Genomic DNA, 13,827 nt, shown 5'->3' on the forward strand with positions numbered 1-13,827 from the left:
CTAAACATTATAAGATACTAAAAAATGATGACCCACAACATTAGTAGAGAGTGATGAGATACATTCTTTGCCTGACATTTCTTTGTGCACTCCCAGCCCTGGGCTAATTTTTAGTGTTTCAGCCAGGTCAATGGAGGTCATTCCTTTTTAAAAACCATTAAAAATCATTTTTAAAGCAAAAATTTTTATGCAATCCAGCGGAAGTTTTTCAAGAAAAGGTAAATTGTTTTTTTTTAAATCTGGTGTAATCCTATCATCCAACAAAACAAGTCCAACACTGGCAAAATTAATTATTTCAATCTCATTTCTCTGAACACATTTACAACACACTTCACTGGTAAGTTACAACACTACAGTATGAACTTCATAACTGATGTAAAAACAACTCAACGACGTCAACACTGAAATGCGAGCAGTAATTAGGTAATTTCACAAGAATTTAATTTATGGACGACGTTAAAAACTTGTGTCATCATCATGAGGCACTTCATGATTTCAAAACTAAGTGATGAATTAATTTGGAATTGCTGCATCTAAGACTACTTCACAATAACATCCCCTAACACACATCCTGGCCAAGTCACAACAAGTCAATGGTCTAGAATTCATAGGAGGCTATGTGAATATGCAAAGTTTCTGGTCAGTTCCATATTTAAGATAAAAATTGCTACATTTTGGCAAAAGAGTTTTCTCATGACATCTAGGAAAACTGTCATGTTAAAACAATCACCCCTGATAAAAACAAAAGCTGCAACTTATACATTGCACAATACATCACCCCACCTTCCACTACCAGAATCAAAGGCTTTCTTTAACTGATTGGCCAACGGTAAAAAAGCCAACTGCCAACTTATGATGGATATACTACACAAAATTAGTACAAATACTTGTTATTTGCAGAGAATCGCAGTTCTATTAAATAGATAAAATCATAGCAATTCAGTTTAACTGGCAGAAATTATATTTTACTCAAATACCTTTATTTGAGTGAAAAATTCAAAGAGTGAATTTGAAGTGAAATTGCCAATGAGACAAACAGCTGTTTTGAGTACTTGACTAACCTTTAATGCACCTATATTTCAACAATTTAAAGAAATATTTTGCTAAAGATTGTGATGGCAATGTAATAATATTTTGCTGTCATGAAAAAAATAAATAAAATACAGATGATTTAACAATTGTACTACCATTTCACCTACAAAGTAAAATGAGGGAAAAAGTCATACCTACTAGAAAAGTAACAAGAAAGATGACAATGCCTAAACAAAGGTCTCCCTTCAGGGTCCATTCAATCAACCCCAAATTGAGGGTTAAACACACGAATGTGGGTTTTAACACAACTTGGTATATTTCATCCCATATTCATTTTCAGTTATAGCCTCTCAAACCTTGGGATACTTCTTAATCACTTCCAATCTCAGTTTATGCTTATCAATGTGCACTGTTTGCCTTAAAAAATCCTTTTCACCTGTTTATCATCGACTCCTCCGAAATTTTTCAGCTAATACTTCAAGGAAGTGAGAACAATATAAAAGATTATATTTTACAATTACCTTCTTTTAGGAAAAATCCCTTAAGGCCGCTATACATGGTGTATGACCATGCAAATGATCATGAGATCGTTCACAGGATCATGCAAGCAAAATAGAACATCATCTAATTTTCACTGAATGATCATGTGCATGATGGTTCATTCACAAATTTTTCCGCTGTACAAATGATTTCATTTGCATGATGATTCACCATGTACAGCAGACTTTATCATAGGCCATGACTTTCCAATTTTTTTTATTTACCTGCCTCCTTGAGTTGAATATTCCTTCATTATACTTTTTTAAAAAATCATTCGTGCATGGTAATGAATATTACTAACATTTATTAAAGTCATGAGAAATATTTCTTTCCATTTTTTATCCATTTAAATGGTGATTGAGCTTGAAAATTAAAGAGGCCCAGATATTTTTCAATTTTTGATATGTCACCGTCAACCTGAGCTATTCTCAGCCAAAAAATTGGTTGCTTTAATCTTTTCACAGGTAAGCGATTGATACACATTCTTGTCAAGTCACTTCTCAGCCACTTCATTCCTTCAGATACATATAGTTCCTAGTTGCATACGCCCATATGTGCGACCACCAATTTAACAAATTAATGAAATGGGCCTCTAAAATTAGATAGATAACATCCAAACACCTGGGCACCAGCATTTATTTTGACACAATTATTTTTTAATCATACAAGTTTTTACAGGGACAATGAAAAAGCCATTAATTTTGTCTCTAAAGATAGCCATCTGGTGAGATGGGGATTCTTAGTTCACTATGTTTTTGCCCAAAAAAGTTCACAATAGAAATTTTAAGAATGTTTTATTGGGCTAAAAATACAAGTAATGGGCTACAGTCATTTTCTTCCATAATTCTCTCACCCTAGTGGTTAGAGCGATACATTTTCAAAGGAAACAATCCACGAACAAGCGAGACAATTTTGAGTCAAACAGTGCACCTTGAGACGCGTAAATTGAGATTGAGATAAAGTTGAGAAGCCTACCAAAGTGTGAGAGGCTGCATCTGAAAAAATACAGCACGTGCTCCCGTGACCCCCATAAATCACCATGATCACCTGATTAGGCATCGAAAACGTCTTCCAAGCATAGGTTGACAGGTACAATAACATAGCTATGCACTTTGATGTATATATTTCATTTCAAAGGCAAAAACCATTACATAAATATATGCATGCAAAGATGGTTTTAAGTACTGACGTACTGTTAACATTTCCAACGCTCTTTCTGATTAACAAGCCCAATGATGAAGTGCATAATTTACTTCGGCGTCCCCAGCTTCAAACTTCATGAGCACCGAAGGGGCAAAGGGCACTTATATGGCCGATTCGCACGTAATTTTAAGTTTCACTCGTGTACGTAGGTGGCCAATCATAAAGTTCATCCTTATCTAAAGCCATCAGCCTATTCACGTTTACAGAACGACACCTAAGATGTGAACTATAATTTTGTAGCAACAATTATTAGCAATTAAAATAAAAAAATATGAATAATTGATGAAAATATATTGATTAGCTGTACAGTCGGCGTCGAAATACTAATAGAATGAAAGATGCTCAATATATATTCCGAGAAATAATGAATGAATCTGAGTGGGAATCGGAGAAAGACACGACATGCAATACTCCTAACAATTAGAGAATGTTCTCAATGCGGTAGCCAGGACTCCCCTACAACTAATATCTCCACTCGGGAATAGGAATCTTGCCTTGAGAGTCGCAAAACCACAACCGCCCTCTGATTAAACGATTGAATAGGCAAGGAACAAAAATTTAACAAGGAAGTGAAATTTTCGAGCGGCCACTATGTACCCTCGCCCACGCCGACTACCCAAACACTAAGGCTGGAACTGGGTACCATAAGACATGAGGACAAATTGCATAATACTCACTTCCAATAGACCTCCTGGATGGTTTCTTCTCTGATAAATCGAACAGGTATTCTTCAGGATCATGACCTTCATCCACAAGAACCTAGCATTAAATTAATATAAGTTCACATAAACATGGCGTCCCTGGAGAACTCCCTTCGTCAATAAATAACCGAATAAATGTTTCACAGGAGCACTCACCTTCTGCAATCTTTCGATTAGCACAGCCTTAACTCCATTTTTATCTAAACCACGATTTTCTAGCTCTGCTCTCAAATCAATTACTCGTAAATCCGCCAACTTCTTCTTCTCAGATTCCGTCGCCATTCCGAACAAATTATCTGAAATGCAAGCATAAAATGTCGTAGTTCGCGAGATTGAACGAGACGAGATTTCCTCCCTTGCCTATTCCCCGCTATTTTCGCTAATGTTTTCAGTTTTTCGTACATCGAGGTTGCAAAGTTACCCTGGTTCAGAATTAAAATGAAAAAAATCTCTTATCCGTTTATTAACTGCTTAAAAGGTAGATATTCTATAGATTTCCAATTATGTACTATTCTTCCATGGGCGCCAAAGTTTGAATGAGCGCATTGGAAATTGAACTATCTTCGCTTCACTGCTGTGAATTCACGTCCCAATGAAAAATATGTGCGCAATTTCTATGTTGGATGTGTACAATGTACAAATTTTATATGCGTTTGTATGGCACCCATGAAATGTGTACATTTTATATGCATTTGTGTGGCACCTATAAAATGTGTACATACTGTACAATATACACTTTTAGTTAAATTTGTGAATAGTTGAATAGCCAGTATAAATGGTGTATATTGTTTATAATGCACACGTTATATAGAAATACGTAGATATTTGGAGCACGGTATGCAATTTACCCAAGTCATTTAATGTACACGAATTTGTACATAAGTCTGTTTAAAAACTTTATCAAAAACTTCCATGATAATGATAAAATTGGAAGCTTGCTATAAAGTGTTGATAATATGTATTTAATCAGCATATTAGTGATATATCAATGCAATGGAATTTGATATAATTATCTTAATATGTGATCCACCACAGTAAATTGAACAAAATATACAAAAACGGATGAGGCTATATTTTACTTTAGATGACAGAGATTATATCTTTTTGGAGTCATGTGATGCCTCCCGTGTGTTGTTACCCTTATAAAAATAAACTCCATGCAGTGGCCCAGCAAGGCAGGGGTTTTGGGGGATTCACCTCTCAGCCCACCCCTCCCCGGAGCTCAGAGAACATTTTTAATTTTAATCCGTTTTACTTAATTGGATTAATATTACTCGCAGAATAGTGTAAAGATTGATAAAAATATCCTTCCGAAAGCTGTAAAACTCACCAAAACCCTCCATAGCCTTCTTGTGCCCCTGACTCCGTGGAGGGCATCTACCATCCAAGAATCAGGGCCCACTGGGGGGCCCTGGACCACTAACCAAACCAGGACCAGTGGACCACCCACCAAGCATGAGCCTTATACAGTAGAGGAAGTGAACAGGGTTGATTTCTTCAATTAATTCTTTTGGCCTTTTCATTGTGAATGAACACTATCATTTATTCCCAAACTTTCTCTTGTGCACATCTGGAACCTCACTAAAAATACCACAAAGGAATGTGTACTTCAATATATGTATAGCAAAGACAAATCGCCCAATCCTGCCAAAGTTTCTTCCAAAATTCAACAGCTTGAGGTTTTTACTCAAGGGGAGTATGCCTATCATTCCGCATAACTTCCATACTGTGTAGTAAATGATCAGGATCAAATGGATCGATCGAGTAAGTAGTGAGGAAGTCGTAAGAAGAGTATGAGAGAAGAGAAGACTTGTGAAAACCTTGACAAGAAGACGGAAGAACCTCATAGATCATATATTGAAACAATGGCCTGATGAAGACATAAGTCGAAGGACAAGTAGATGGCAAGAACAGAAAAGGAAGGTGTGAAATATGGAGGTGTGAAAAGATTAGTTGAAAGAAGAAATGAGTGTAGAGCTGCATCAAACCAATCTTCCGTTTGTTGACTAGTGATGATGATGATCAGATATTTCAGCATCTTTTGATGATACCATAATTCTGAGGGATGCCTCCTTCCTAGGCATTACCCAAGATAGTAGAATAACTTGGCATAGTCATAATTCTAGCCTATGTAGAAAACTCTGCTCAGTATGCTTTAGAGTTCGTTCTATTTGGCTATCAATAATGAAGTACGTGCTAATGTCAATTTACTGTGATGAGTTTTAAACCTGTGTCATTCGATTTAGGGGACCTTACCTTGTGCTCATATTGATGTAACATCCAAAATAGACTAATTTCCAAAAGCACCCCTTAGGACTGCATGTCACCCTCTCTTTAAAAAAATTATATTATAAGCTTTCTCAAGACATAAAGAGAGTAAAAGAAAATGCCAATTTTTTAAATTTAAAGTAAAAGAATTTTTTGTGGCACATTAATTTTATTGTATTGATATATTTTTGAATCTTCAGCCATGTTTTGTATGGATAATATGTAATATAATGGTACTTTGACTTGCTACTTATTTGGAACATGTATTTAACTAGATTCTGAGGCAAACAAAAGCTACATATCATCATCATGACGAAGTGAAAGTGATAGGAGGTTTTTAGATGAAATAGACACACATCTGTGACGTGTTATCCGATCAGCACTTCAGTTGCCAAATTACATACTGAGAAATAACCTACTTATTATTTGAATTACTGAAGTTTAAGAGGTATGGTACCTAGGTCTAGGTTTATCACTTCTGTTATCCAACTATAGGCTGCTTAGGACAGAAATGTTATCTATTTTCCTGTTATGTTGAGGATTTATGGACTGCAAGCATTCCATCTATTTACATCAATGAAACTTTAATTAAAGCTAATTTTCAGGAATTTCTTGCAAGAGCATGTTTCCATGCATCACCAGTGAAATATATGTTACCCGTATCAGGGATAACATTTTTTATACCTTGAATGAATGTCAATGTAGAATTCAGTTATGGTAAATTAAATACAAAGGGGTGAGGAGATTTTAAAGGCCAATTTAATACTTCTCTGAAATGCAAATACTGGAGAGGACTACTATGCTAATCCAAAGTAATTACCTCTTCTTCATTTGTATACGTAGAGGTGGCTACAGTAAGCTGTTTCACCTGATGCATAACTCAAAAAATTGTTTATCCACAGAATCACAAAGAAGCCTTTGATCAATCATTGACATATCTTTACGGCATTAAAATGGATTTTTAAATTCTAATTCTTCATAGTAGGTAGCTATAAATAATATTATTTTTTAATTAATTTTTTAATTTTTTTGCAACTTCATTTTCATTGACCCGCATTACATAAGAAACTATGTCATTGCATTGGGGCTTACAAGAAAATAAAGATAGTAGGTCGGAGAAGCCAAGGTGAAGAGTAGGCACAGTGAATGCTTAACTTAAAAACTAGAAAATAAAATTAAAACTTAATTTCACCACAAAACTCAGCCTTGCCTTCATGTGTGATTTCCTTTCTTAACAAAGTTAAACATAGGCAGAAGTAGTGATGGGGTGCCTTAATTTCACCACAAAACTCAGCCTTGCCTTCATGTGTGATTTCCTTTCTTAACAAAGTTAAACATAGGCAGAAGTAGTGATGGGGTGCCTTGTAACAAGTTCACAAAGAAAATACTGTTCAACTTGAATTATTAAAAGGACTATTGGAATGTATATGCATAATTTTTTGGGTGACCTGAGTGGATTTCCAAAAGCAAAATTTCCTCACCTAGGTAATTATGTAACCTCATTTCCATTCTCATCCTCCTCCTCAAGACTGATATCGAATAACATATTTCAGGACCAGACAAGCAAGAAAGAAAATTAGAAAAAATATCAAGATTCAAATCTGTTCTAAGAAAATGAAACTCCAAATTAGTTTTTTAAACACTTTCCTAAAAAAATATATTCATAATTATCATTACAATACAGATATACAATTCACACATCCAGTCTAAGCTGATTGATATTCCCAATGTGGGCTTTTTTTTCAATGCTTCCAGTGAACATTTACAAATGACAAGTATATTTAATGATAATATAGGAATAATGTATGTTGTTACAAAGACTATTCGACACAGCACAACGACAAAATCAATGTTACTGCCATTTTCACGGATTTAGTTTTTATAGAAGAAAATTTTGTACAAGTTAAATGAGAAACATAAAAATATGCATCAACAGAGGCGAAGAGAAAGTTGCAAGTCATTTTTACATGCTTTTCCAGTCATTCATAACAGTCTTACTGTGTAAATGAAAATGACACCATCCTTTAAGAACCCAAGTCTCTTAGCACATTCAGAGCAAAATTAAGAGAGGTTAAACACTTGCACATACAACATCCTAGACCAAAAAATTCCTTCCATTATATTTCCTATTGTTTACAACTGGGATATTACGGAGATGAAATACTGTAGCTGGCTGCAACCTTTCACAGTCCAAGCAAGATATTATGCACAAGAACATGGAATATCTGCCCCAAAATTTACCCCCTTCAGTCACTGCTTGTCTGAATTTGATTAGCACAAATGGTTGACTCGCAATGTTGAGATGCAATGCATACAGTATAAAATGCTATGCACTTTATTTTTGGAAAATAGATTAAGTTACCATGTTTATCTCTCACCACTACAACTGACCTCTTTGAATTATACGGCTTGAAAAATCTCTCCGATAGGACTGAAGCCCATGAATTTAAACCCGTAATTACAACCTTCTACTCACTGTCAAACTCATTAGGTTTGAAAGAGATTAGGTCCTTCAAAAGCTTTAAATTATTGTTCATACATTCTGACCCATTATATACTGAGCAGAGCAATACTGTATATGAATTTAGGCTCATATTCTGCCAACCATTCTAATTAGAACATGTTACTGTATTAAAAGTCTTTAAGGATGAACTTCCTTTCAAGATTAAAAATCAGTAGAGAGCGCAATTAATAGATGTTTTTCACAAAAATCACCTCTAAACATTTGTCTGGTGCCCCATACTAAATGCCACACAAAATCAAATGGTGATGTAACAATTAATTGTTTCTACATGAAAAACAAGTCATACAGCATACTTATTAAGAAGTTAACAGTTGACATTACTCTTTAAAACCTAAGGATGCACACCAATGTATACAGTCACATTAAGAAATTTTGTCCCTCCACACACTAACTTAACACAGTATACCACCTTATATTCTCATGCTAACATAAGTTTCTCTTGATTTGACAAGCATTTATTCTAGTATGTCTTAGTAGAAGGCAAGAGCAACAGACCATGAGCTTTTAAGGCAATATTTGGCACTGTAATACTTAATTTGCAACAGGAGCATTAACAATGAGAGCCATATTACATCTAACTATTAGGTAATTATAGTGAAAATAGAAAAATAAAGTGAATTACTCATTGCAAAAATAATTAGGAGGAAATGAATGAAATAGAGAGCAATGCCACTGTCAAGAACAAAAATGAATGCTAAAATAATCACATATGACTTTTATGCCCAAAACTCATAAATTGCCGATGAATCAAAGGAACAATGGGGCTAAAGCTTACATTTTGAATACCATTCCTGAATATTTAATAATTAATATCTTACATTTGGTCGCTATATAAATACCTTGCAATACTGTTCAAAAAAATAGGCTACAAACCTGCTTTCGCAGAAAAAAATAGGTAGTCAATGAGAAACAAGCAAATGCAATGAAGGGATAAAAAATTAGATGCTACTGACTAATTCAAGTATCACGTTCTACCATATGGAAAATTAAGGAAGACAACAAAAAGATCAGCTAAAATGGCAATGGAACTAATTACCATCATAAAAATCTATCTGAATCATGTTAATTACAACCAGTATACTTACAAATGAATTAATCACATGCAACATAATTTTACTGAAAGATTTCTTTAAAGTGCAACACAATGTAAATTTGCATACCACACTACACTGGCCAAGTCAGATAAATCAAGAGCCATTACATGACAAACTTTACAGTGTACGTGGACTCTTTAACATATGTGTAGTTATAACCACTGCCTTTGGTTAAAATGCATTTAGTTGATGAAATAGTGTGTGATGACAAGAATATTCACTGATTTTGTTTTCAAGGGAGGCTTGAAGTTTACATATGTTGCAGTGTGCAAGAAAACAACAGCAGAAACACCAACACATGAGAGTCAATACTAAATTTCATAATATTATAATCACCAGTACACACTTGATGTGGATTACATGGTCTTACCAAAGGACTGCAACAATCAGCACAGTTATTATGAGGTATAACTTGGTTATGGGTATGAAAATGTTGCATGAAAATTAATGATGGAAAAAATTTTCGGCTACCTTATGCTACTTTACTATTGGTGTTTAATACCCAACCTCTTTAATTTTGACATGCACGCTTCATTTTACTATTCTAAAATTCAAAGATGAGTTCTGAGAGACACACAACCGACAAACACTGGATAATAAATCAAAGGGACCATGGCCACACACGATTTAATTCATAGCAGCCATTGTTCCCTATGCAATAATGATGAATAATATAAATCCATTGGCATTGATTACTTATGAGGTTTGCATGTTATTCATTATCTCTTTACATCCTAACATATAAAATTGAATTTGGCAAAGAACCTTTTTTAGAGAAGGGCAAATTTAACAAAATACTTTGCAACACTCAATTACCTGAATCTGCCAACAATTACAGTCTTTTTACACCACTTACTTAAAAAAAACTTGGCCACTACACTGGGATAGAAAAGTGCATTAACGATAGCACTATACAAAAGATGAATTGAAACTTATATTTTAAAAAAATTTGAACAGCCAATTTTAGCCTACAAGATCATTCACACGATTGCATTGATATTCCATTTTTTTCAGATTAATGGTACATGCACTTTCTGGGAAGGCTATTGGTTGGTTAACCAAACTTATTTGTGTCAAAATAATATCCTTACCAATCAAAGAGTTACCGTTAGATCACTCTCTGGTGAAACAGAATTTACCTCATGCCTCACATGCAACATATATATATCATCTCCACTCACTTAATCTTCACGGAGAGGCTATAACTTAAGAACTTGGGCCATAAAATTTCTATTTTGTCTCCCCACATAAAACAAGGAGGACAATGTATGAGTTATTGTATAGACACAAATTATGTCTCAGTTACATAGAAATTTAAATGAGAGGTAAATGATTACCAATTACATGATACATGAGTACTTCTAAGCGAAATGGTGACACAGAAATGTTCCAAGGAAGAGGCTTTAGGTAGAAAATCCAGAAAAGCATTAGTTTGATGTCATTACAATATTGTACATTTAGTCACTTCACAACATTGTTGAAAGTTGATATCAAATGAAGAGGGTAATCCAAGGATACTTAAACACGAAAGTGTATGAGTATATTGATTGCTACTGTACTGGTAAAAAAATGAAAAAAGCAGAAATGACTCAAAAAATTATTATAAATTATTTTACAGGCTCACATAAAATATCGATATTAATGGAGTAAAAAAAATGCATGAAGTTTTGACAGTTTTCATTCTTTTACAAAATAGCCACACATGCACACTAGTACATTAACTCACGAGCTTTTCCATAAAATGCTGCATTTACTTGAATAATAAGTATGTATTGCAAAGGCTTGACCATTTAAGTAATGTTGCACTTTTACTTTACTAATATTACATGTACAAAAATAGGACTTCCTAATGTTACAAAACTCAACACAGCAATCATGAGGATGATGAAGACGTACAAAGATACAGGAAGTTACTACTCCATGCTATATTTACGTTCCAATTCTTTGTAATACAAAATTAATTGGCAAGTATATCAAAATTAGTTAAGTTTATCATCACGTGCATCTAATTGAAAGTTAATTCTACAATTTGTGCAATAAATAGCTAGCAATACGGTATTTAATAGGCAAAAAGTGACTCACATTCTCAAAAATTTACTTTAATATTTTTTTTACCCTTTAAAATATTTAAAAATGCAATGAAAAAAGTTATTTGCCACCAAATTTACAGATCTATACAGAAGACAAATATTTGTTCAGTCTTGGCCAACACTGACTCAAAATGTGGAATAATACTTTTAATTAGAGCATGCAATTTATACACAAATTACATATGACCCACAAAGAGTCATCCCTTACATAAATAAATATGTATCTATATAGATCCACGCGGTCATAACTCTGGCTTTGGATAACCATCGCTTTACCTAAAACTGCATGACAATAATATTGTCCTATGATGCCCGATGAGCCATTCTGCATTTCACTTATGATATGAGAACCAAAATAAACTAAAAATCAAAGTTTTTACCAGCAAAAACATTAATAATGATTAGTCTACAGAAATTAAATTTCAGTTTTACATGATAGAAGAGAGACCACTTTTGCCATATACGGCATAAGTTTGAAACCATTTCCAGTTTTCGGTTTATGAACAGAATATTCGACTATAACACAAATTAATGGCTTTTTTAAATCATTAAATTTTCATACTTCACCAAAGTCAACAGTGGATAAAATGGACACTCTTCAACTTGGGCTTCAATTTAACTCGGCATCAGCTTTTACTTGAATGGTATCAGGTAGAGAAAAAACAAAATTGGCATACTCTGTCATTGAGGGATGGCTATAGACACTATATGCGGCAATACCTGTACATGAGTCACAGTAATGAAATATGAATACCTGGATTAAAAACGATTTGGATCTTCAGGCATTATAGAGTGACAAGTCAGCAGTGTACGTACAGAAAAACATGGAATCTGATGGTCAGTCCACATCTCCCAACTGGTTCATTATGTTTAAGAGGTGTTACGTATAACTTCTTGAGTTGTTATTACTTTCACAGTATTCCAACCTACACAAAAGTCAACTTAACAGCAATATTGATTGCACTTGAACTAAGAGACCAAGTCATGCAGAATTAAGATCAAACATTAACAATATACAAATCACTTAGCACTTTCCTTCATTTTCGCATTGTAACATCAGCAGACAGCACAAAAGCGTTGGCTACTTAATGGCCCTAGTCGAGGTGACGAGGTCATTTCAATTCTCCGGCCACTACAGTGATTATCCAATGAGGTAGCTAAGCACAACTGCCAAATCCCAGATGGTCCACCAAAATATCAATTCCACCACATTAAAATGACCATCACAGGGATGCTGCAAGAATATTTAACTGTCTTAGGTACAAGGATCAGGTTTTCCACAATCTTAAATGGATCCCTTTCACCCTCAAGCACAAGAATAGACACGGAATGGAAAGTATCATTCATTACTCACATACTAACACTCATACTCACATATGCTACACAGGCTTTGACATAAGCCTTAGAGAATGCCCAAAACATCTCATCAACTGTGGTCTTTTCAAGCCACATTTAGCAAGTTTTTTTTTTTGCACTTTCACTAGGATGAAATAGTTAACACACACATAAAATTGATAGTGAAGAACAAACTCTTTCACAACAACCTGCAGATCAACTGCAGCCAGTGACAGTGAAAACAATATTTTGCAACTGGCCCGGCTAGGATCCCATTTCTGACACTGCTGCATCTGATTCTGCTGCCGCTGCTGCCAACATGAGCATCTGGTGCTGCTGAGAAGTCAAGTGGGTCGCTGATGGTGACGGGTGTGGTACAGATGTGGTGACCACTGTTGGTGGAGCAACCATGCCAGGGGTAGGAGAAGCAAAGAGGCTCGCCGCATCTACTATTCCACCACTTCCAAAGAGATCCAATGCATCTACTGGCCCAGAAACAACCTAATTAATGAGAAAAAAACTTGTGTAAAAAAAAGTTTAAGGATACACTCTAATACAATAATGAATCTGCTCCAGGAATAAGAAAACAAGGTTATATATTTCAAGATGTAGAAATATTACACTCTGAATACTGAATTATAAAAACAAACACATGCACACGAAATGGCAGCTACCTCACTTTCTGAAGATATAATTGTATCATCGTGCAAATTAAATATAGCCAAAATATCCATGCATTCAAAAATTATTATGCAAATTGCAGTCCACGACTCTTCAAAAATGACTAAATATGTAGTAGAAAATAATTACAGAATAATTACGGCAGTAGGAAATTAAGTATGGAAAATTCCTTGTTCTATAACACTAGTGAAACTGATTGACTCTGATCAACAGTGATGTTTCTTAGCAAACATCCAGATACTCCATCCACATAACTTTTTCCATAAATGACTTAATACAGTACACTCCCGATTATCCGGGCTCACAATGGGGAGTGGCGGCACAAATAATTGGAAAACATGGATAACCTAAACTTTGAC

General features: G+C 34.6%; 2 protein-coding genes across 14 annotated transcripts in view; both read right to left on the bottom strand.

Moving 5' to 3' along the window:
- The window catches only part of LOC124163891 (SAFB-like transcription modulator), a 48,012-nt gene extending 44,212 nt beyond the window's left edge, over positions 1–3,800 (bottom strand). For all 6 annotated transcript variants that reach the window (XR_006865865.1, XR_006865864.1, XM_046541000.1 and 3 more), the window contains exons 1-2: positions 3,633–3,800; positions 3,453–3,534 (exon numbers count right to left, since the gene is read on the bottom strand). Coding sequence is in view for 4 of the 6 variants with exons in the window: in XM_046541000.1 (XP_046396956.1) it covers positions 3,453–3,534; positions 3,633–3,758 (208 nt within the window). In the remaining 2 variants the exon portion in view is untranslated. The remainder of the gene's footprint in view (positions 1–3,452; positions 3,535–3,632) is intronic.
- Positions 3,801–7,371: 3,571 nt separating this feature from the next.
- Positions 7,372–13,827, bottom strand: part of LOC124164590 — a 64,573-nt gene continuing 58,117 nt past the window's right edge. For all 8 annotated transcript variants that reach the window (XM_046541996.1, XM_046542000.1, XM_046541998.1 and 5 more), the window contains one exon: positions 7,372–13,288. In XM_046541996.1, the coding sequence (XP_046397952.1) occupies positions 13,052–13,288 (237 nt within the window). In that variant the 3' untranslated portion in view covers positions 7,372–13,051. The remainder of the gene's footprint in view (positions 13,289–13,827) is intronic.

Source organism: Ischnura elegans, chromosome 8 (genome assembly GCF_921293095.1).
Source record: "Ischnura elegans chromosome 8, ioIscEleg1.1, whole genome shotgun sequence".
NCBI classification, from domain to species: Eukaryota; Metazoa; Arthropoda; class Insecta; order Odonata; family Coenagrionidae; genus Ischnura; species Ischnura elegans.